This window comes from Paramacrobiotus metropolitanus, unplaced genomic scaffold (genome assembly GCF_019649055.1).
Source record: "Paramacrobiotus metropolitanus isolate TYO unplaced genomic scaffold, Prichtersi_v1.0 Parri_scaffold0000071, whole genome shotgun sequence".
NCBI classification, from domain to species: domain Eukaryota; kingdom Metazoa; phylum Tardigrada; class Eutardigrada; order Parachela; family Macrobiotidae; genus Paramacrobiotus; species Paramacrobiotus metropolitanus.
The window spans coordinates 518154-542012 of NW_026570291.1; the positions used below are offsets into that span (position 1 = coordinate 518154).

The 23859-nt window shown below is 41.7% G+C and overlaps 5 protein-coding genes and 1 long non-coding RNA gene across 14 annotated transcripts; 5 read left to right on the plus strand and 1 right to left on the minus strand.

Annotated features, from left to right (window-relative positions):
* The first annotated feature begins 451 nt into the window (after positions 1 to 451).
* On the plus strand, positions 452 to 2318 carry LOC129594782 (integumentary mucin C.1-like). The gene is made up of 2 exons (XM_055491580.1): positions 452 to 1159; positions 1728 to 2318. The coding sequence occupies exons 1-2, from the start codon at positions 625 to 627 to the stop codon at positions 1952 to 1954; spliced, it is 762 nt and encodes a 253-aa protein (XP_055347555.1). The 5' UTR covers positions 452 to 624; the 3' UTR covers positions 1955 to 2318.
* Positions 2319 to 7201: 4883 nt separating this feature from the next.
* Positions 7202 to 8914, minus strand: LOC129594754 (uncharacterized). Of its 8 annotated transcripts, none has more exons than XR_008691233.1 (3): positions 8745 to 8914; positions 8653 to 8677; positions 7202 to 7981 (listed from the first exon to the last, which is right to left on the minus strand). It is a non-coding gene; the product is annotated as an uncharacterized LOC129594754 (long non-coding RNA). The 8 variants fall into 8 exon arrangements; XR_008691230.1 differs by having other exon boundaries at positions 7202 to 8134; XR_008691229.1 differs by having other exon boundaries at positions 7202 to 8191.
* On the plus strand, positions 8434 to 10765 carry LOC129594753 (uncharacterized). The gene is made up of 6 exons (XM_055491541.1): positions 8434 to 8534; positions 8801 to 9125; positions 9177 to 9655; positions 9720 to 9931; positions 10101 to 10354; positions 10458 to 10765. The coding sequence occupies exons 2-6, from the start codon at positions 8881 to 8883 to the stop codon at positions 10729 to 10731; spliced, it is 1464 nt and encodes a 487-aa protein (XP_055347516.1). The 5' UTR covers positions 8434 to 8534; positions 8801 to 8880; the 3' UTR covers positions 10732 to 10765.
* Positions 10766 to 14592: 3827 nt separating this feature from the next.
* On the plus strand, positions 14593 to 16044 carry LOC129594791 (uncharacterized). The gene is made up of 3 exons (XM_055491593.1): positions 14593 to 14879; positions 14971 to 15155; positions 15226 to 16044. The coding sequence occupies exons 1-3, from the start codon at positions 14825 to 14827 to the stop codon at positions 15856 to 15858; spliced, it is 873 nt and encodes a 290-aa protein (XP_055347568.1). The 5' UTR covers positions 14593 to 14824; the 3' UTR covers positions 15859 to 16044.
* Positions 16045 to 16374: 330 nt separating this feature from the next.
* On the plus strand, positions 16375 to 18340 carry LOC129594800 (uncharacterized). 2 transcript variants are annotated; one of them, XM_055491614.1, is made up of 4 exons: positions 16375 to 16460; positions 16911 to 17284; positions 17456 to 17570; positions 17660 to 18340. In XM_055491614.1, exons 2-4 carry the CDS (start codon positions 16964 to 16966, stop codon positions 18100 to 18102), a joined length of 879 nt encoding a protein of 292 aa, XP_055347589.1. In that variant the 5' UTR covers positions 16375 to 16460; positions 16911 to 16963; the 3' UTR covers positions 18103 to 18340. The 2 variants fall into 2 exon arrangements, with proteins under 2 accessions (XP_055347589.1, XP_055347588.1); XM_055491613.1 differs by lacking the exon at positions 16375 to 16460 and adding an exon at positions 16472 to 16823.
* A 1228-nt stretch (positions 18341 to 19568) lies between these two features.
* On the plus strand, positions 19569 to 21438 carry LOC129594780 (uncharacterized). Its single transcript, XM_055491577.1, has 4 exons — positions 19569 to 19904; positions 19969 to 20342; positions 20548 to 20659; positions 20755 to 21438. Exons 1-4 carry the CDS (start codon positions 19805 to 19807, stop codon positions 21204 to 21206), a joined length of 1038 nt encoding a protein of 345 aa, XP_055347552.1. The 5' UTR covers positions 19569 to 19804; the 3' UTR covers positions 21207 to 21438.
* The last annotated feature ends 2421 nt before the right edge of the window (positions 21439 to 23859 follow it).

Below are 23859 nucleotides of genomic sequence, written 5' to 3' on the forward strand. Positions count from 1 at the left end.
GGGCTGGCCGAAATTAAAATTCACCACGTGCTCTACGGCGAACGGGGCCATCCATCAAAAAGCGTGCGAGAAAGCACCTTCGCAGCCGGCGGCCCATTCTAACCAAATTATGCTGCTCCGCGTTAGATAAAATATAAATTTAATAATCTTCGTCGTAACTATGCATAAATAAACCGTTACAATGCCGCACGCTGCCATCAAGTGATCAACATGCCTGTCTCTCTACAGGTGACGGGCATTATGTGTCCGTACGTGAGAGTACCCCATGTTGTCCGCTTCCGATGACAAAAACCCAGCCCGCCCATACAAACGCCGACCCTGGTAAACAATTAGTCATGTTCGTTAAATCAGTGGATTAACCGTGTACTAGTTGGCAAATATAGTCATGGAAGGGATTTTCCTATCACTTACGCATGCCGGACACCGACCACATATCAACCGGTAGAACTCTCGTCATCTTGTTATTTCGCACCTTCGCAAATGATTAGCAGCTTATTATAAAAGGTCAGCTCATAAATCTTTGAGAAAAGTAATTGACTGACTGTTTGTTGGGTCTTGAATCTTTGAGAATAATTTATTGACTAGTTGTTGGGTCTTTCAAAAGGTCATTGAATAATCGTATTTATGTATATTCTAACCATGCTCCGCTTACTGATTGTTGTACTGGTTGTCAGCGCGATAATTGGATCCACGGTGACGGTGAATGCCTCCACAACCAGCCAATTTAACATTGCGGCATTGACGAATTTAACCCAGGTGTTGGTTAAAGCGCTGGACACTCTCAATGCACTGAACGATATTGCCAAACCGAGCAACGAGAAGCCGGAAACCACTAATGCCACCACAGAAGCCACCACGCCGACTACCACCCCGACTACCACGACTACCACTACCACCACCACTACCACCACCACCACTCCCTCGACGACAACCACCCCGAATACGACGACTACCACCAAAGCCCCGCTGGCTTTTCTTTTTAACCAGAATAACGGCAGCTACGGCACCGCAAATGAAACACTCAACAAGGCCGAGGTCAATGCAGTGGTAGCGTTATTGGGACAACTGGGTCTAGGGTCGTTATTGGGCTTAAATACTACGCCGGAACCGCCTATAGCTACCGTTGCAACTGCCACCAAGGAAACGAATGTCACAAACTGTAAGTGGAGGCATGCTAACTTGATTACGTTTCAGTATTGAAACACAATTAAAATTTACCGGCACGATTAAATTCAAATAAGCAAAACAATACGTCAAATTTATCCACTGGGATATTATATTCGTTACAAGCATTTTTAAGCGGCCAATGTAACCACTGGTTGCAACAAAATAAAAAATAAATGTTTCACCAAATAAAAAAGGATTTGACAAAACCAAAACATATTTTTACAATTGACACCACAATAACTCACTTTATGACAGCTGTGCACTGTGGTTTAGTCTGGCCAAGCTATGCGTTTCCGCTTTCAGAAAGTGAAATTTAATAATTTGATTAAATTTTTGAAAATTCTGAAATTGTTATAGATTCGTTTAAAATGTTTACGATGCAAAACTGCTATGCTGTTGACGCCGAAACAATTTGCGTATAATCCTCATCGCACATAAAAACATTTAAAATACTTCACCTTTTAGAGAGTTTTCGAAAATTCTACCTTAGCCACGTTTTATGGCACGCAAATATGTATTTTGACAAACAGCATGAGTCACTTACGCCCCATTTTTTACAGCAACTGCAAGCAATCATACCGCCTCGGGAGCCAGTCTCGCGCCCACCCTGGCCACGGCCCTTAATGTCACCACCACCGCAGCACCGGTTTGCGACATGGGCGCCGTCTGCAATATGTACAAACCCTGTCCCCTGCCGTGTACATGCAGTAATGTGATGAATCCGAAAATGACCGGTCGATGCGTCAAAGGCGTCATACAAAACCCCTACGCTATGTTAGTTGGCTAACGACATCGGTATAAAAAGCAAGTAGCAATCCGCGCGACTGTGATACTTCTGATGTTTTGTGTGTTTATATACTCTGCAATTATTTTTCTTGCTGTCTTTTTTGAATAAAGGCATGCTCGGTGTATAATTTATCAAGATAGTGAGTGCCCTTAACTGTTGCAGAGATTCTGTGTGAATCGCGATCTTTCATAGCTTGTGGGTGCGAAATGCATCTATTGTAAATACATTTCGGGCAAAAGGTTATCGATAAGAGATATAGCAGTTATCGGATAGCAGCCAATTTGATGAATCACTTTGGTCTTTGTAAATATTCCGCTTGTGTCAGTATTTATAATAAACATTACGATTTCTGATTGCGACCGAAAAAGCACATTAATAAATAAAGTTTTTTAAATCAAATCATCACATTGTATAATGATTATGTATGACGTCTGACGGCCTTGAGTCTTTGGTTATCGGCATATATTACAGCTGAGACAAACGTTGAATTATTATTTTAATTGCAATCAGCTCGAGAAAAATTCACTGATTTATCTAGGATCCAATGTTATCGAGAATTTCGAAGTACTTTTGGTCACAAAGGATACTTAGTACATGTAAGTGTCGATGACAGATACCGTATCCATAATATAATAATGATACTAAAAGAAAAAAAATGCCACCGGGCAACAGTAATAATACAGTGAAAATGAGTATGTGTCAGTCAAATGTAATCGTCTTTTGCCGATCATTTAATTTCATTGAAAGGCATGCTAGATAAAACTTGATGTCTATAACTATAATTTATACATACGGTATAAAAAGGTTCATGAGCGTTACTAATTCAACATGAACCAAGACCATGTAATTATGTACCTATGTCGTTATGAAAATAACGAAAACACAAGGATACACCATATGGGTGTGCGCATTATGCGTGCTACGATTCAGCTATAGTAGCAGTAGCATCTCTGCCATCCTAGACCTCCACATTCCCCTCTTTTGTAGAATCCACTTGGCCCTTTGCATTTCTTGCAACGATCGTTGCAGAGGTCACCGCCTCCCACACCCTTGCAGCTGCCTTCAGCTCCGCATTTGGCTTCTGCTTGGTCCTGGAAAACAGCAAAAACCACAAGTGCAATTATCAGGCACAATCCAAAAGACGCCTTCATTCTTGTTTAATACGAAATGCAAACACAATAAACTTAAAGGAGAACAAATCTTTAAACTTTACCAAAGAATGCGGTTGTAAGTTTAACATTTTGCATGCCTTGCTGAGGGCTTTATATATTTTTTCAGCCATGTAGTTAACCTACATTTGGCACTCGGGTTATATTTCCAGTTCCGGTTTGGTTTACCGGCATAAACATCGCTGTTCCTGTGAAAAAAATTCAACAACCGGTAGTACTATTATTTTTTTAAGTGCGTTAATGTCACGCTCGTGGCGTCGACAACCGCTTTTCTGGTACGTGGTCACATATTAACAAGTAAATACGATATTACGCGTAAAATTTACCTTCAAAGTTCAAACGATATTACGTCAATTTTATCCGCATTGCGAGTATAGCAGTTCGCTGCCTTGTGACTTGTCACCATATCGATCTGTCCCTAATAACACAAGTAGTAGTACCGGGCGTTTATCTGATTTAATTTACATGCCTTCTCCGATTTCTCTGTTAAAAGTAAAGGGCTCAGTTCGTAGTAGCTTATTACAGAATTACAGTTATTGGAAGCGGATTTCAGTGCATGATTGCAGTAGAAAACAGGCAGTACTGTTGTTGTCTGCGTTTTCTGAAGCGTCCTACGTACATTTAAGTCACCGGTACAACAGCTTGCAAATTTGGAAGTGTTTCTTAACATTTTGCGGCTGCATGCTGTCTGTGTCCATTCAAGCGTACTTTCCCACTCACACTTCCGGTATCGACTTTACATATACCGTACTAATATATAGATATAATGCTTAATATACGTAATAGCAGGAACTTTCTATATTCTATATTCTATATTCAATACTATAGAAAGTACTTGGTAATAGGTATACCAGCTAATAATTTAAGTTATAAAATTAAATACTGTACATGTGCTATTTCAAAAATTCATGTTCCCACTGAAAAACGTTTTTTATTATATTATACATAAACAAGTACAGCAGTAATTTCATACGAAATGCGTTGCAGTGGCGTCTCGTTATCTGCTGGTTTTGGAAAATTCGTACGTGATGTTGTGTTAACGCATTTGGCTAGAGGCAGACATTGGTTTCCAAACGAAATTTTTTTGGCTTATTCCTTTAAACTTGGGAAGGGTTATGAAAATAACTCGGCCGTTGTATTAGGTACTGCGCTATCGATACTTCTGCACTAAAAAAATGAATTTTTCACAAATTTTCAAACTACCATCGCTTTTACTGCGTATTTTACAATATATAATCACCGAATCACGTATCATGTACAAGGCGCTGTTTCCAGACGGCGAACATGTTCGCTGAATCCTACCGCAAGCTTCCTTAATCGAAAAGAACAATTATGTGGCACCATAGAAAGCGCTCTAGGATCCCATGAGTAGGTAGTATTTCTCATCAAAAGTACCGGGTGGCCCAACAAAATGGCGGTCTCCGTTTTTGGTTTGTTTCTCGAGAACCGCTTGTCGCACTCTGAACTAATTCCACTCGTTTAATAGACATTTTCAATACCTACCAAAAACATTGAAACGTTTCATTTTATATAGCAGGGATCTCGTTATCAATCATGCCAACTGACACGGTGTCGAAATTTATCGTGGCCCAGCTCGCAAACCTAAAAATTTCACCTCGCTTCTTTCCCGTTCGACATTTTCAAATATTTTCAAATGTTTTGTAAAGAGAATGAGACCTTCTTTTAATAAAAAAATTATTTGTTGGCATGGTGCATGTGCTGGATAAACTATGCGACAAGCAAACTTTTGATTTTCTTGATTTTTTTTACTTTTTTTATTTGGTTTTTGAGGCATTTTCAGTTACAATTTCTGTGTGCATCACAGGGCGGAACAAAGAAAGCCTGGTCCACTAATAATTGTAGCCAGGTAAATGCCCTTTGGGATACGGGTTAGAATCAGGTCAGCTGTCGAAGCGCTGGTATAAAAATTGGTTTCGAAAAGCTGGCTTTCGAATTTCACAAGATAGACCTAAGTGGAGTTTCTGGTCTTTTCGTTTGTTTAGGCCTTAGGTTCAGCAGAATGGCAAAGTTTATACACTAGAAAAACAGGAAACAATCCCTCTATCGAAATCAGTAAAGCGAGACAAAGTAACCCACTTTGCTGGATTACTGCAATTTTTAGTTTGGAAATGGAGAAACAGAAATTTTCGTTTCTGGGACATCCTCAAAATCTGATCATTTTCAAAAACTATTTCTTGAAAATCTCATACCTTCAATAAACTTTGATCTAGCTAAACTTTTATATGTGGGAATGTTTGCTCTTTCGAATGAAACCAATGAAGTGACAATAGAACACGGGACGGACCCAGCGCACCCCATTAACATAGACCGCCATTTTGTTGGGCCACCCGGTATTTTTGACGGTACCTCGTGCGCACTTTTGCGTCCGCTGTCAGGCACAGGAATACGTCGCATTGTCTCTGCAAACTTTTATAAGACAGAATTTCCCGATAATAAAATGTATTGCCTGCATCGACTCCATTTTTGATCTCTGCTGTTTTCTTTTGCGTAACAAGTCCAATCACGATTGCACGAGTATTACGCACTGAGCGCAATGCGAACTAATAAAAGGAAGCTCCGATCCCACACCTCACGTGCAACAGATTTACAGAAAAGCGCAATACATCGGCCAGAAGCCGATGCGCGCGTAGGTGTCTCATTCTTAAACGTAAGTATCTCAGTTTATCTAAGGAGAACAATAAGGGTGACAGGAAAGCACCGAACATCATTTTAACCTCTGAATTTGCATGGTAGCTACCAATAGTATCTCACTTTGAGCTAACCGCCAGGATCCTGTCACTTCAGTATCCGAGCATACTGAAATAAAGTCGATTGTAAAATGAATAGTACCAACACTACATTCTCAAAGTTACCGTTCGCAACCAAAGGACTACTTCTTACATGGACATCAATTTTGCTGTCGGTTAGCTATGCCGGTGGATTAAGCAGCATCGTGACGGTGTGCATGATCTTCTCCAAGAGAAACCTACGGACACCTTGTGGATACTTAATTGCACATGGCCTTATCGCCTGCACCATTCCTTGCTTAATAGGATTTCCGTTGGCTGGGGTTTTCGTGTACTTGAAATATATTCATGGTATAACGGTTTCCCGTCAGTATTGCGTGTTCATTCTCTGGACACAGCAGACCAGCCGGTTTGCGGCTCAGTGGTTTGAAGTGTGCGTGGTGATTAATCGTTTTGTTGCCATCGGAAAGCCGCATCTATACCAGAGTATTTCGTCGCGGTTTGTCGTCAACGGTATGATCGTGTTTGTATGGGTTTATTGCGCTGCACTGGTCACTCCGGGATGTTTTGGTTATACATCTCAGTACACAGTCAGTGCTGTTGGGAATTGTGCAGCAGTACCAGCGTTTGGAGTTGTTGGAGCGTTAATAACAACCCTATCGATATACCTCCCCGTTGGTATTTGTGCCATTCTGTACTTTTTGATTTATTCGCGGATGTTACGAGGGAGACGGGCAGCCGTAGCCAGCAGTGAAACTGGCCCAAATACACCGGCACCCAATGTTGCACGCCGGTTAGTGGTGGCCAATATGATGTTTGCGGCGTTTGTCTGGAATGCGGTGTGTATATTGTTCATCCCACTGGCTAGTGTCATCGTGCCGAATATTTATTCGGTGTATCCCACGCTGATATTATGGTTTGCTGTCGTTTACACTATGGCTCATGGTCTTAACCCGGTAAGCTACGCCCGTCACCAAGAGCATGAACCATACGAGTATTTTCATATGGTCGCGGTGTACCACGTCATTTCGTGGGCGGAAACTGCGGTAGTTTTAGGCTAAGCGCGTTGTCTTTAATTTAGACCATTTTCGCTACCATGAATCGAGAGTACCGGCATGGATATTTGGATATGTGTAAAAGGCTTTGCGGAATCAAGAAGCCGACTAAAGAGATATCAACGTTTTCGGGAAGAGTTTTCAGACCAAAGCGAGACCGAGTGACTAGTGGCCACGCCATGCATAGCTTAGCGATGCGTTCACGGTGAATGTTCTGGGTTTGCCATGCTTGGAAATTCCTCTTGTATTAGTACGAGTACTGATACCAAATGCTACGAATCACCGCGTTGTGTTTTACATCAAAGCTGATAAACTGGACGAGCGTGGGCTGTATTTTCAGTTGTTAGCCATGCTAACAAGAAGCAGCTGTTAAAAAGCTGGATTAGCGTTACATACTTAATCTAGTCTTACATGCAATATCATTTTCCTACAATCAGCACATTTGAAGTCCAGAAAATTTGTACGAAAGGGTAGATTCAATGCATAATGTACAAGCTGCACAGATTAGCCTGCACGATTTCGCAGAAATCAGCTAATCGAATTGGTGCCTTTTGTCCTTCTAAATCAACTATAATAACAGTAGCACCTCTGCCATCCTAGTCCTCCACATTCTCCTCGTTTATAGTATCCGCTGGTGCCCTTGCATCGCTTGCAGCGGTCATTACACAGGCTCCCGCCGCCAACGCCGCGGCAACTGTCGGCTGCTCCACACTGCGCTTCGGCTTGCTCTTGCAGCATGGCCAGTAATACGATCACCAGAAGAGCGGACGCTACGAAAGCGGATCTCATTTTTCAGATAATTCAATGTAAACAGGGTCGACACCTTACACTTCACAATAAATGCGCAAATCAACCTTTCAGTTTGCTCAAAAGTCACAAGCATGGGTTGTGCACCGCCTCAAGGCTTTTTATACAGGTGTTGGATTTTTCGTGGGCAAGGTTGCAGATCCGGTGGGATTTCTCCGGACAAACATGTTTGGCGCGAAAGTAAAAACAGCTCATGCGAAATGCTTCCAAATCCCTTGCACATACGTGTCATTTGGCTTGTCTATAGCACTGCAGAAAAGCTGTCCAATCAGGGCAAAGCCAGGCATAGCCGTCCGTTGCTTACAGCTTCCTTTCTCGGCAGTCGTTTACGTCGTTCTTGCATACCAGTACATATACGGAAGTCCAATGCAAACAGTCCTTTGTTATTACAGTGCAGTATTGCTTGAGCCAGCAGGCAAATAAAGAATAACGAATGTCAACACAACGAGTTTCTGTTTTCTACAACGCTTTGATTTATAAAATCCACCGCGTATACAAAACTATTATACTCTTTGTCCATAACCAGCCCTATTTGTAAACAAAGTCAAAACTTTCCATGAAATTTCCAGATTGATCATTAACATGTTGCCGTTTTCGGTTGCTCCACCATTTTGCAATTTTAAATGCTAAAAGTAGTATAATGCTGCAGTGGATACCACGCAACGGCTAATTACTGGCATTTTTTCGTTTAAGAACAGTGAGGAAATTTAAATCGACCGTAATAGGAGAACCTTGTAGAACGTGATCATAGTACGTTTTTTATACAAACGGAAATCTACCCTCACCCAGGCCGTCACACACGGTGAGCGACTTGATACTGATGCCACTCGTCCTGATTTTGGCGAAAGCTACTGAGTACTACGATAACTATGTACACAACAACCATACTTTACAGAAAGTTCACTAGGACACCTGTTTACCTTTGCTTTCATTGGTAGGGTAGTACTGCAACAAAAGAATCAGCTGGTAGTCCAGTAATTAAATCCGATTTCGAACACATACGATTACTAACCGTAAGTTCAAGTCCAGACGAAGCTATACAAAGCTATACAGGTGATTGTCGTGTAGCTTACAGACAGTTGCCACTTACCAGATAACACCTTCAACGTACATAAGCTCACGAACAAGCCTGGTCAAAAAATACCACCATGGATTTAAATGCAAGACTTCATGTGCGATGCAAAGCGCTATCCTTGCTTGTTTGCACGAATATGTCGCATCCTGGCAACAACAGCAGCACTAATTGGTCAACTGATGCCCAGTGGAATGGCTTCATTACTGCCAGTGTTTCCTATAATCCGCCATGGAACTTTGAAAGTCCTCCTGGATCTGGATGCTTTTGTGGACTATCCGTTGCCTTACTGGCTGTGGTCGGTCACAAGCTTGGAATTAGGTAATAACATGATGGTACAGTATAATATCGTTTCTAACAATAAAATTCTAGATTTGCCTTATTTCCACTAACGCCTCCCTTGACAAAATTTACGACACAAGACAATATCTCATACGATGGCGCGCCAGCTGAGCTGCTGGCTGGAAAGGTCAACATGAGCATTTGCCCTTTAGCAATCACATGGGCACGAGCTCGGGATTTCCAGCTAATTACGGGATTTCTGACAAGGGATTACAATATCGCTGTCCATGAGAGATGGCTCCTCGATTCTGCAGTTACCGACAGATCGCTTATCACAACGCTATTCCGCACTGCTTTGATCGATACTTGGCCGGGGCTAATTTTGTCCGCTACGGGAGTTTTTGTTGCATTTTTCTCCTTGCGTATGTCAAGAGAAGTGGGCAATAGCGATGCCACAAGAAGCCGATTCATGGGTTTAAGGAAGTTGGTTGCTCACCTCAAGACAGCGAACGCGATCACGAGTATTTTGTCCATTACGGAAATTTTGACCTTTACTTTTTTCAGTCAAGGTATGCATTCAATTCACCTTGAAGTTCAAACTTTTCAACCTACAGTAGAGCCGTTTAATTTCAGTCGATGTTAAGCGCCCGCGATTTGCCGGGGCGCAGTTGGCAGTCCTGCAGTGGTTCCTCTATTCCTACTTTGTGATTTGCTTGATGAATGCCCATGTTAGTTCGAGTTTGATGGGCTTGACATTAACTCCACCGTTTCATACGCTTAATGGGTTTGCAAAGTCTGATTTTGATCCGCTTGTGATGGGCACCACAGCTTCTGTGGATTTCATGGTATGGTTCATGCTAATTCATATCCGTTCCGTTCCAAATGGAATTAGGTAATTTAACATCAAGTTAGGTAAGGCGTTAACAACAGCCGCAGAAGCCAGAAAGACAGAAACCGAATCAGAGAAATTATGTACAGTATATGTGCACTCTGCTAGCAAGATTCTCTTTTTAGAATACCAGCACTTTGAGACCGCTAATTCCACGAACACGCCAGTACGATGCAAAAACTTCTCAAGACGTTTTTATTGCGTACGCTGCAAACTTGTCAGCGCATGAGCGAATTGCAATAATCAGCAACAGTGTTCTGGAAACACCGCAGTTTCAAAAAGCAGGATTCGTTTCAGCAGTGGAATCTTTTTCTCGTAGTTTTGTGGCCCTTTATCAGTTTCCGCGTGGCGCGGAGGTTGGTGTCAAGGTCACCAGTGTGTAAGTTCCCAAAGACAAATACGGTAGCCGCATACTGAATAAAATTAAGTAAGAACTTTTTAACGGTTTGTAATAGGCTTTACATTAATTTTATTATCTGCAGAGTGACACACATGGCAGAAAACGGTAATCTTCATCACATTGTTAATACGCATTTGAGACTGCTATATTCTGCGCACGGAATGTCGTTCCTAACAAAATCCCAACCCAGTCGGAAAGGGAACGCTTCAATACGGATGGAAGCGCTATTATCGACCGTGTATACGGTCGGAGTTTTGCTCTTTATCGCAGCATTGCTGTTGATAATTGAGATAAAGCTGTCGAAAAGATTGCTTAGGTGTAATGCAGTCAGTTGTCTTATGGTACCTCCTGCGTGATCGTTATCAAATCTCACCCTGGTTAGTTCTCCTACATCCCACACGATGTTGTCTGTCAGAGTCATATTTCGTAATTTGACTTTGTCATACTCGTAGTATGACTTACGGAGCAAATGGAATGCTGTAGATGGACACAACAGCTTACCGTTAGTAAATCGTTTGAAAACAAAAACCGTTTGCAAAAAACACCGTTTGCAAAATATCTGCAGAAAAGCGCCTTTTTGCGACACATTTTCAAGATGCTTTGTTTATATCTGTAGGTGTAACTTTAGCAAAATCGATTTGGGCGGTTTTACAAAATCCGTTGCATACGTAAGTTGCATACATCCAGGCATTTAAGAATCAGGATTCTATGAAGATCTTCTTAATCTCCATATGGATGAAATCCTTATGAATTCCTGATGAATTCTCCTTATGGAAAATGTATAATAAATCTCCGTATGGACGTAATTTAACCAATTAGTAGATACTAGATAACTGCTAGAATTGGAAAATACTATCAACCTGATTTTTAAAAATTGCTCTAAACGGCTGTTGTCAGCATAATACCGTATGGACACGTCGGCCTAATTGTTCGGAAATCAAACTGCTGACTATCTCCAATAGGATATTTGACCATTGTGCTGGTAAATCGACGTTATGATGCTACCCCTCGGTAATTAACTAAGGCAGTACCCAGTGTTAGGGTTATTCATTCTGCATCCCTCGTTTACGAAACGTTTGCTGATTGTGTCAACAGAAAGCTACGATGTCAGCTTATCATCACAAACATCGCGCGCAAGTAACTTCAACCATCAAATTGCAGAGTAGAGGGGCTATACTACATCCCCATAGCGCTCACCGTCAATTTTCGAAACAAAGTCGAATACCTGCTTGACCTTACCCGACGGCGGCATAATTTTTGCGTGAATTCGGTTTTCTGTGTTAGCTGGTGATTCGTACAAATAAGATCTCGGTTAGGCATTAGCGGGAACGATACTTCAAATTGATACTTCACATTAGTGGTACTTCACATTGTACTAATGTGAACAAATAACATTAACTACAGATATATTCACCGATGCCACAGGAGAAAAGCTTGTTATGTATAAAACTTCGCAGTGCGCATGGATTTTAACGAAAGACTGTACGCGCAATGCAAATCACTATCGTTACTCGTCTGCACAATTCTGCCGCAGCAATTTGATTTCGCTGACAGCAACAGCACTCGGTCAACCGACGTACGTAAGGATAATGTCATCGATGTGAGCGTCGCCGATAGCCCGCCATGGAACTTTGAAAGTCCACCTGGTTCAGGATGCTTCTGTGGAATATCAGTGACTCTGTTGACCTTAGTTGGAAAAACGCTTGGATGTAAGTAAAGCCGTTATTATGAAGTTAATCTTATAACGGCGAATGTGAATTATCGGTTTTTCTTGCAGATTTCGATTGCTGCCAACGTCTTCTTTAATTACTGTTACAACATCACGTAATACGACGTATGATGGAGCTCCGGCTGATCTGCTTATGGGAAAGGTCAACATGAGTTTGTGTCCGTTAGCAATTACACTATCACGCGCAAAGGATTTTTATCTTGTCAATGGATACCTAACGAGGGATTACAATATAGCCGTTCACGAAAGATGGCTCGTGGACTCCGCGTTTGCCGACAAGTCTCTGATCGCAGCGCTCTTTCGGATGGCATTGACCGATACATGGCCGGGATTGCTGGTCTCCGCAATAAGTGTAATCTTTGCATATTTTGTCGTATGCTTGTCCAGGAAAAAGCATGTTTATAGCGTAAAACCGACAAATCAAAGCTTACGGCTAGTTGAACTTGTGCAGTCGATATTGTTTGCCACGGAAGCTTTGGTCTCTAGCTTTTTCAGCCAAGGTGAGCACAGGCTAGAAAATTGCACGACACAAGTTTTCTAGACTGCAAGTTTACCTACAAGAAATCTTTTTGTAGTGGATATCAAGCGCCCACGGTTTGCTGGTGCTCAATTGGCGGTTCTGCAGTGGGTTGCTTACTCTTACTTTGTAATATGCCTAATGAATGCCTACGTCAGTTCCAGTTTGCTTGGGTCAACACTGACGCTGCCATTTGATACTCTTGTTGGGTTCGCACGATCCGGCTTCGATCTACTTGTCGTAGACACAACGGCAGTTGTTGGTTTAATGGTAGGGATTAATTGGTGTATCGCGTCGACTGTACTTTTAACTTTTAATTACTGCCACTGGCTGAGTATGTTAAAAAATCGCCTTTTCCACAGTTGAGCAGATAAAAAGTAAATTGACAACGTAGTGTAACGTTTCCATGTTTTACATTCATTTAACAACTTGTTTGAATCACCAGTTTTTTAGCACATTTCCACTCTGGAGCCGCTGATCCCAAGAACGCACCACTACAATGCAAAAACTTCTTACGATGTGTTTCTTTCCTATGCCGCAAATGTATCGAAAAGCGAGCGCATCGCAATATTTAGTAACGATGTTCGAGAGGAGTCACCACGATTTCAGAAAGACAGATTTGTTACGGCAGTGAACTCTGTCTCTCGCTCTTTTATAGCTATTTATCAACTTCCACATGGAACCGATCTTGCAAGGAAAATTGATCGTGTGTAAGTTTAAGAACTCTACACCAGAGCTGTAGATAAAACGCATACGTTGTGTACTGTAGTCTGTTCGAGTCTGCAATTTTTTAATTCAGAGTTAAACAACTGGCAGAAAAGGGCAACCTTCGGCACATTACTGACATGTATTTTGGCTTGCTGCATTTGGCCCATGGAATGCCTTTCGTTACAAGCCCCGATTCAAACCGGAAAGGTACCACCTCCATACGAATGGAAGTGCTACTGTCAAGCGTGTATGTATCTGTGTGTCTGTTCTTGACAGCGGCATTGCTTTTGCTAGTTGAGGTGAAGTGGCGTAAAAACTGACTGATTGCTGTGCGACTAACTACTTTACGTTCTTTCACTATAAATTACTTTTTTAAGGAATGTTGTTCTTTTGCTTAGTTGCCATTCTGGGTTTTCGTTTTTCTGCACGATGTAGGCAGTCCTAAAAGCGGGAACATTGAAACTTACTCATACTTAATTTTCTTTTTGTTAGTCATGCAGTGAAGCCAGTGATACCGGACACATGCGAATTTGTAGCATAATACGAAAACTAGGACCCTTTTTGAGCGTTTTGAGAGGCCGGTTTAGGGATCAGCCGGAAGCGGTGTTGCAGGCACATTTTATGCACTGAACATTTCTGTACTGCAGCCGCGACGATTGGGGAGCATGCGACCAGGACGGACCCTTGCAAGCCGAACCTCTTCTTTATTGGTAGAAATGCAAATTGGACAAAGCCAAGCGCCGGGATGTATAGTCCGACGAGCGCCGGAACTATACATAGAGACAACTTTTACTTTTACGAAGGTTCAAAATAGGTAATTAGCAGTGTGAAATTGCTTTGGACACAAATATATTCAGTGCATTCTTGGTGGAGACTAGAACAGTACGTTATCAGTAAGTAGGAATATCAGCTACACACTGTGCACCGTACAGCTTGATGCAAGAGGGTACAAAGTCAAAGAAATCCATCGCTGAAACGCATTATAACAGGTGCGCTGCTTCTGTTGCACTGCAATTGCAGGAATCACCGAGATGTTCATACCTAAGTTTTCTATAAACAGGATTAACGGAGCAATATTAATATTACATTTAATCCGGTTGTCTGGGGAATTGTTCCATAATCAATGCAACTTCCTGATAATTATTGATAAATGGCATAATAAGCAAACACTCCTGCCTCTGGCATACCGAACTCGTTTAATCGGCAGCAGCAAGGAAGTAGAGCTGCATTTGTTATTGCCAGTAATTTACACAACCACGGAAATCCGAGAAAGCTACTGTATTTACAGTTAAAATTTGAGGAAATCAGTGCAAAACAGTGTTACGTACTTACGTGCTACTCTTAAAGCTAGACGGATCGCATTGCGCTCTAACAAATAAGACCATTGTGCAAGGCAAGGCATTTCGCAATTTAAATGTTGTCGGGCTTTTACTGTACCGCCTCGTTTTGATCCCCACCAAACGAGAAGTGCTGCAATTTTCAAAGTTGCCTGGAAATGGGATACTTTGCTGTCGGTCTACTAACATGTTCAGTGCTAATCGGTTGCAATGGTCAGTACTTAGCGCCTGTATGAGTTAGTAATTGCTTAAGAATTACCCTGATCAGTTTCGTAGTTAATTTGATCACAGTGAATATTCACAGGCCAATTCACTCTTTCGCACTTTGATAACACTCCGGTCAGCAGTCAAGAATGCAATCGGCGTCCGAAGAACAGCTGCTGGATGAGCATTGATCACTGCCTGGATGCCAGTTATTTGCAAGTGTTGAAAGCAAAATCATTGAGTACAATAACAGTTTTGGAATGCCATCCAGAGGCAAGCGATCAGGTAAGGATCAGTCATATTTCTAATGGCTTACTGTATATCTCCCTTCAAATGCTACTGATAAACGTTATAGGATTTTTTGGATACCGCCATGAGCATCTCAACAACCAATCCGAATCGAGCTGTAAAAGCATTTGTCAGTGACAAAGACAAATACCAACTCACGCAAGAGATCGTCAGCCCAATCAAAACGCAGATCATAGAATTATATTTCTATCGCTGTGCTGACCGGTCAGGCACTTTTAAAGTTGGACAACTGGAGCTGCCGAATTTATTACTCCTGCAGTTTTACAACTGCGACGAGATGGCCATTGGCAAACGTGACTTTACTCATTTTGGACAGATTCGACGTATTAGTTTTCTGTATTCAACTATAGAATCCATTGAACCGGGAACATTCACCAATCTTCCGCAAATAAAGTCCTTGCAACTAGACGCCGGATACAACGGTTTCAACGGGAACGTTGGCGCTCGCAAGATTCATTGTGATTGCGATTACACATGGTTGCGAAAATGGTTTGATGTCAATCCGCATCTGCTGGATGATCGCGAGGAAGGCGAGCTGTACATCGTCGGCAACAGGCTAAGTACACCGGTTCACAACGACTTTATCGCTGTGGATTGTGGCTATCAGAATCTGACCTACACAAAAAAAGACAAGAAAAGTCCCAGCAGCTTTAAATTTTCGTTCGATACTTCGTGTTAAATTTCATTGAAGTACGCCATTTGATAATCGTTTTAGGAGATATCGATCAAGAGGTTTTGCTACACTGTTTTTGCATCTGTTGGAAGTTTTCTATATATGGGCACTTTGTTGTTTTAATGACAGTTTGTGTAACTCTTGCTTCTTGAATGTGCATTATGAATTAATGAACAAAAAAAATTCACAAACTCGCACAACTTGCAACAAAACATTTTTCTCCTTCTTTTCGGAATACACATGGCACTGAAAATTATGTACGTATAGTACCTAACAGTACGTAGTACGTACGTACAGATGCTTGAACTCGTATAATGTCAACCAGACAAACACGTGGCGATGTCAATCTTAGCTTTGCTCACGCACAGTGCTAAGAATTAGCACTGAATTCGGCTTTTATGTTTCGAATTTGCGCGAAATCATATAAGCAATCTGGTGATAAGCCAGGCGATTTGTTGTCCTTCAAGGCATACAACGAATGATTCACCATCTTGTCTCTCTTAGCCGCCTCGTAGAGATTGTAATCATTATATCATTGTAATAAAGTGGAGAAGTGTGATTCTAGTTAATTTTATCACTGCGATGCGATATATGATTAACCAAAAACGGTAAGCGCTTCGCAGTTTAAAATAAAAGCCCAGAATGCGATTAATATTTCTTTACGATTAGTTCTGCTGTGTTCCTGGTTACTGCTTTCCATGCCATTTACTAACTTTATTGTGGTTCTTTTCCACTCACGCTAATATCGGCGGCTTTTAGATTACATACTTCTAATCACATAATTAGCTGTTTGTTTCACCGGCTTGACCGGAATCAGGACGCTTTGGCTTAATATTGGATCATTTATTGCTCACCATTTTCTACTAATTTTTTTACCATGTTTTCATTCCGCTTCACAAACCAGCTACTGGCAGGCTGCTTTGGCATTCAGTCGATTATCGGTTTGAATTTACTAATTTTGACAATAACAGGTATTAAGCCACCGTAATGCACAACGCCATACGCGTGTCCCAGCAATCCAGTACAGTACTTATCGGAATTATCGTTTGTTTTTCTAGCTTTATACGATTACTCCCTACTGCATTACGCAATCTTCCGATACACTTTTCCAATGGATTTCGCCGTTATTTCATTGGCCTTTCTTACTGCCGCCAAAGGATTTTATGTGCTGCGTTCAAAATCGGGAAATGAATGCCTTTTGGAAGCACTGTCTTTGTCTAATACTATTCTGGCGAGTATACTTGCCCTACTCCTCGAAAACAAACTGATGGAACTAATATCCCATGTCCGGCATGTGGACGCTTTCGGCCCTGACCATACATGGAAGTTCTGGGCATGGTGGTGCTTCATCCTGGGATCCGTGGTGATCCTGCAAGCAGCCACGGTTATAGCGATTAGTGGGATAAAATTTTACAGGGAACAACAGGAGCTGGTACGGAAAAGCAATATAATCGTTGCGTTTGGCGTAGAATAAATCGCTGCTGCAGTTCGATTAAAACGCTATATTAAAACGCTATAAGAAAGTATATATCATCTTGATAGCGTTTATCGCTTTGGTTTAATATCGAATAACAAACTTAATTAATTCAGTTTTGGTGGTCAGGTGATCGACAGGTGGAATACTGAAAAAACCTCTGCCAAAGAACTGACGTTATTGGAATTGTATGCCGCAATACAAATCGCCCTTGGAATCGTTATGATACTGGTTGATGTTACCGGTAGGTTGACAATAATTCTCAATGCCTCGTGTTCTTGTGTGTCGAACACTTAAGCTTTGAATACATAAGCGCATTATGCGATTTATTAGGCGCTGCTTTGGGTCCTGCTGGTGGAACCCTGAAAACGAACCAGATTTACTGGTATGCTTCCATTACCGTGTTTATCATCGGCGGACTGGTTATGGCTTCTGGGGTACTGGGTGTGGTTGTATCGCGTCAAAGTGTTGCCGTGAAGCGTCAATTTGATGCAATAACTACCATCAACTACGCGGTGATCGCTTTGAGCAGCTTGGTCTTTGCTCTTTTCGTCATTACCACGGCCATTCTGGTTATGTTCTTTCTCAAGGAAATATACAATAAAGAGTTGTGGCATTTCCTTACCGAAGTTGGAAGCGCAAAACTGGTGACCCTTTTCGCCATCTTTATACTATCCATTAAAACCAGCCGGTTAACTTCGATGCGTGTGCAGCTATTTATTACCTCACTGGATGACATTGAACAAGGAATGCAGAAGCAAAATAATATAATATGATGCCTTGACGGATCTGTTTGTCCAGTCCATAGGTACACGTTATTATACCAAAGTCTTTATATGCTTTAATTGCGACTTTTTAAATATAGATACGTTTCATTCTAAGTGTTATTTGACGGGGTGATTTGACTGGTCAACGCCACATAATCGCTGTTTAAAGTAGATTTCTAACAAATGTGACCCTTTATGGGATTATCACCATCGCTGCTTAAATAACTGCTTTATGTTTTGGTTTACCTTGGAAAATAAAAAACGAATTTGTACGGCCTATGGAAATGGTAGCGTTCTGTCTAACCTGCATGGCTTCTTCCATGACTGTTGGTAACGTATTGTATTTGCTCCATTTTAGGACTATAGAGTGTTCCCCTCAGATGGTCTGACCATAAGACGAACGGAAAAACGTTTTAGTCATAAAATACATATAAAAACATACACAAATATAATTGTAAGTTGCTGATACAGAAGAACCCACTCAGCTGATAAAAGAGATGTTTCGCTTATTGAGACGCGAAACGCTTTTCTCTCGCTGCATCTCGATGAGACACATGTAAAAACTTTATAAAGTCGGAACCACAAAATCCGTTTCACGCCTCCTGTAGTTCTACGTCTGTTTAGATGCTCTCCAGCACTCACAACTTCTGTTTCCTAAATTTGGAGTGACAGGGCATTGAGGCATATACCGGTACCAGTTGCTGTAAGATGTACTCGTACTCAACGTGCTCGAATATAGAACCCGTCGAGTCGAAATCATACACCAATCTTCTGCAACTAAAAAGCGCTGCAACTGGATGCTCGGCTACAGCGGTTCCAACGTGAACGTCGGTGCTCGCAAGTTCCACTGGGATTGCGACTAGAAATAAATGACTTGCTCCAATTGATGTACAGTACTATGTACAATTGTACATATATAGAGTTATATACTGCGTCTATCCAAACCTGGACTGTACTGTAGCCGTCTGTACAAGTGGCACCACAGGGTGTGTTAACGGGGTTTATTAACAGGTAAAAGCACCACGGGGTGTATTAACAGGTAAAAGAAGCACGGGCAGCGGGTATATGTGCGAGATGCTTTAATTAGTCAGTGAAACACCCTTTGTGGTGCAACCTAAAGGGATGACTACAGTACAAGGAAGATAAAGGTTCCCAGGAAATTATCTGTAATTGATCATAATTATCCCGATAACGTCGAGTTCTGGATTCCTCACTTAAAAGTCTTAGAAGTATCGCTAAATTCGACGGATACATTTTAAATTTGCGTGAAATCGTGAATTCCAAATGTAGTAGTAAAGGCGATAAACATTTCGGTTTATCGTACTACTTACAGTAACAAAAAGTAAATGATTCACCATCACGTTACTCACTGCCAGCTTGCTGATCGCTATCGATAACTCGAACAGCGGTTATCTCTACGATGTGGTCTCTGATTATTTAGAAGTATATGTAAAAGTTTTACCATTAAATGCCGATTATGCTCATGGTCAGGTCTTTACTTTTGAATTGGTATCTTGCAGAGTTACCGAGCTTTCAGTATTGCCCATGAATTTTGATAGCGCTTGAATACCGCAGTATTTTCTAATTCGTTTACACAATTCGTTAGCTGGTGTGCCGCATATATGTAAAACTACAGAAGCGTCATTATAAGGGTGACACAAAAGAATTTACTGTACTTACAGTTAGTGTTCGTTTTATATTAATTCGAACAATGCTTGCGCGGCCGTCCCTTTCTTACAGCCAGCTGCTGGCGTGTTGTTTCGGCATTCAGCTGTTTGTTGGATTGGATTTATCAACCTTGATCAGTATAGGTAGCTGACTTGGTTTGGGGTTGAAATAACAACTTGAAGTCATCGAGTGTTTTTATCTTTCCAGCTTTGCACGATTATTCCCTGCTGCATTACACAATTTTCCCGTACAGCATTCCAATGGATCTCGCTGTTATTTTATTGGCTTTTGCAACGGCCACACTAGGATTTTACACACTCCGCTCAAAATCGCGGCACGAAATCATACTGGAATCCCTGTCGTTGTGTAATGCCGTCCTGGCAAGCATAGTAGTCCTGCTCCTCGTCCATAAGCTGGTTGAAATGATATCTTACTCCCTGAACATGGATGCTTTTGGCCCTGACCATTCATGGAAGTTTTGGGCCTGGTGGACGTTTATCCTGTTGTCTGTACTGGTGCTACAAGCCGCCACCGTTGCTGGTATCCGTGGGATAAGGTCATATAGAGAAGAGCACGAACTGGTACGGAAAAGCTTTGCAATCAGTACTTGGTTCACCGTACTTCTATAGGCAGTTATTACGAGTGATATTCTAACGCAATTTTGTGCAACAAAAGAAAGCGAATGCTGGATAGTCCTGGTTAATTTTGATTATGATACTACGAGTATAATACTGTACCTTAGAATTCACAAAGAATATTGCTCACAAATGCGGTTTTGATGTCAAGGTCAGCAGCTGGAATACTGGAGAAACGTTTGCCAGAGAAATGACAGTGCTGAAGCTTTATTCCGCAATAGAAATCATTCTTGGAATAGTTCTTCTTTTGGTTGATTTTGCAGGTAAATTAACATTTTGTTAATTTTAAACTCATGACAGAAGTCATGGGAAATTTTACCGGGTGACGGCGGGTGTATTATTCTATTTCGGTTGTTAGGCGGTGTTATGGGCCCCATCGGCGGTGCTCAAATTTACTGGTATGCTTCAATTATTGTGTTTGTTATCGGTGGACTTGTTACATTCTCCGGTGTCTGGGGTGTGGTTTTATCGCGTCGAAGCGTTGTTGTGAAGCGTCAATTTGACGCAATAACTACCATCAGCTACGCAGTGATTGCATTGACTACCCTGGTCTTTGCTCTTTTCGCTATTACCACGGCCGTTCTGACTGCGTTATTTGCCAATCAAGTACACTTCAAAGAATTTTGGCATTTCTTTACCGTAACGGGATGCGCAAAACTACTCACCCTGGTTGTTATCTTTGTAATGTCCATCCGAACCAGCCAGCTGACTTCCGAGCGTGCGCAGTCTTTCTTGGCGGAACTGGATTATACCCTAGCGGACACCGTTAACACCACGTCGGAGAAGCAAAGAAATATTATGTGGGCATAAATACTACACGGGCATCGTTCTGTGCTTAATTATAACTATTTTTGAAGTCCATACGTATACTTATTCACTCGAAACCTCTTCTCTCTTTTTTTATTGATAGCGGTTCACTATGCGTATGGGCAAATAACGTGTGAAGAAAAGCCTTGACTACACCAACTCTTAATTCAAATTTCAAGGCATCTATGGCTTCCTTTAAAGATTTCATAATAACACAAATAAAGATATCGAATAGCATTCTTGCATTTATGTTCATCACAGCATATAAGTAAACCAGTTCCAAGATGCCGGTCGACTATGAGCGTTATCATTCTACTCATGAGGAATCGCGGATTCTTGCACATCTCCAACTCCTACTCCAGGAATGCATATCTCCAACTTTTGTGCTATCCTTGATTTTCTCCGGTTGTGTGAAAAGGGCGGAGTTTTAAAAAACGCACTTTAATGAAAGCGTCATGTCACGTATTGAAGCACCGGTTTTATTGGGCTTCTGTGTACTGGCCGAATAGATACTAAATATAATAATCAAGAACACTACAGAATATTCCATCCAGTACAGGTCACAAATATGTAAATGTTGCTACGCGCAAGGGCGCGTAGCCACTGCACTACATTACACGTCACTTGCTGTTGCGCCATCGGTCAGGCAAACACAAACGCACAGAGCGCGAGCGCTGTCCAGCATAAAAGAATAAAATTGTGACCTTTTCCATGGAAAATTACATAAATAACGAACTGGCTTATAAGTAACAGCGGTGGGTTTTCTTGGCTGCTTATAGTCGTTTAAATCAGAAATGGTTTGCCTAATTAGGATAACAAAGTGAGCACGCGGTACATTCCATCTACACGAGAGGAATTTTTTGAGAATGGAATGGCGATCCATCGTTACTCTGGTGGCGGTGTATCCAGGTAGCCTGATACAGAATTGCAGCTGCTGATCGAACATGTGACACCATCCAAACCGAATGTGCAATCAGCTGTCGAAATGCTGTGAACGGTATACAAACCAGCTGGATTGGACATTTTAGGGTTGGCTCAAAGACCTGCAGTTATACGAGTAGTAAGGAAACCTAATCGCTTTTGATAGCTTTTTGTCCATATTGAGTTGTGTCGAAGATAAAACGCGACATCAACTCGGAAGTTCCGCAGGGCAAAACCATGTCCTTAGAATTCTCCTATCGAGCGTGCGCTTTGTTAAACTTACGAATTTGTAGCGGTTATCCATTGCCCAGCGATAACGCTACCAGTAACTTTACTGGTAGTTTTAAAGGTAATTTTACTAGTAACCAGTCAGTTCTGACAGCGAGCGTGTCGGAAAATACCCCCTACACTTTTGAGAGTCCACCTGGTTCTGGATGCTTCTGTGGTATATCTATTACGCTTTTGTCCATCCTTGCTCAAAACTATCATTTTCGGTAAGGATATTGGAATTACCTCTTCTGTTTTTAACTAGTTCAATTAAAATTTGTGATTTTCAGTCTGAAGCTTGTTCCGGATTCTGTAAATGTGGTTTTCGAAACGCAGGACAGATACAAATACTACGGTGCTCTTGCCGACGTTTTACTGGGAGGAGTGAATATCAGCACCGTACCGCTCTCGATTAACGCACCCCGGAGCCATCATTTTGGTTTAGTACGAAGCTTTATCGTGCGCGATTACCAGATTGCCATTCACCAAAGATGGCTAGTGGAATCCGGGATGATTGGAGGTTCCGTGATGCGAGCGCTTTTTCAACAGTCTGCCCGCGAAGCGTGGCTGGGGTTATTAGTTGCGGGCATCTGCTTATTGGTCGCTTTTCTTGTCACCCATGCAGCCCAAAGAGATAACGCGATGCGCCGTTCCACAGCGCCAAAACCGCTTATGCATCATCATGGGATCTGGGCGGTCAAAGCGTTTTTCCGTGCAGTGTTGAATATTACTGGAATTTTCCTCAATCAGCGTATGTTTACAGTTTACTTTTGAATCAGACTATTCTAGTAAGCACAATGTATTTCTCGCTGATCTCGCTTCACATTTGGAACCTTTAGACCGCTCCTGAAAACTAAGAAGGCGTTTTACATTTGGCTAACCGATTACCTCTAGTTTTGTACAGTCTGCAGTCTGCACTACATACTCTGTGTAATGTGTTCGATGTTTTACAGAGGACTTTAATCATCCGAAAATGTTTATCGGGAGCTACGTAGCTATATTGCTATGGTTGTTTTATTGTTTCTTCGCAAACGAGGCGATGAAGGCTGGTCTGAGTTCGGGATTGGCCGGTTCCTTGCTAAAGCCGCCTTTTGATACAGTATCTGGTTGTAAGGAAAATGGTTTCCAAATACTGATCCAAGAAGGGACTACACAACTTGGCTTGATGGTTAGCACGCTTGACATGCATATAAAGTTTAAATAGCATGCAGTGGTTCAGTTTTTTGTCGCTTTTCATTGGTGGAAAAATATTCCATTCTTGTAGAATACAATCATACAGACGTACAAAATGCATACGTACCTACATAGGTACATTCATTCTTGCACCCCAACTTATTGTTAGCATGCACTTGCACGCCTTGAAATTTCAGCAGGAATTTGTTCTAGAATCGAAGCGAACTGATAGACCTGATGCCGACAGTCCTAAAGTACAATGCCAGTCCGTCCCACGATGTCTTCCTGGAATATG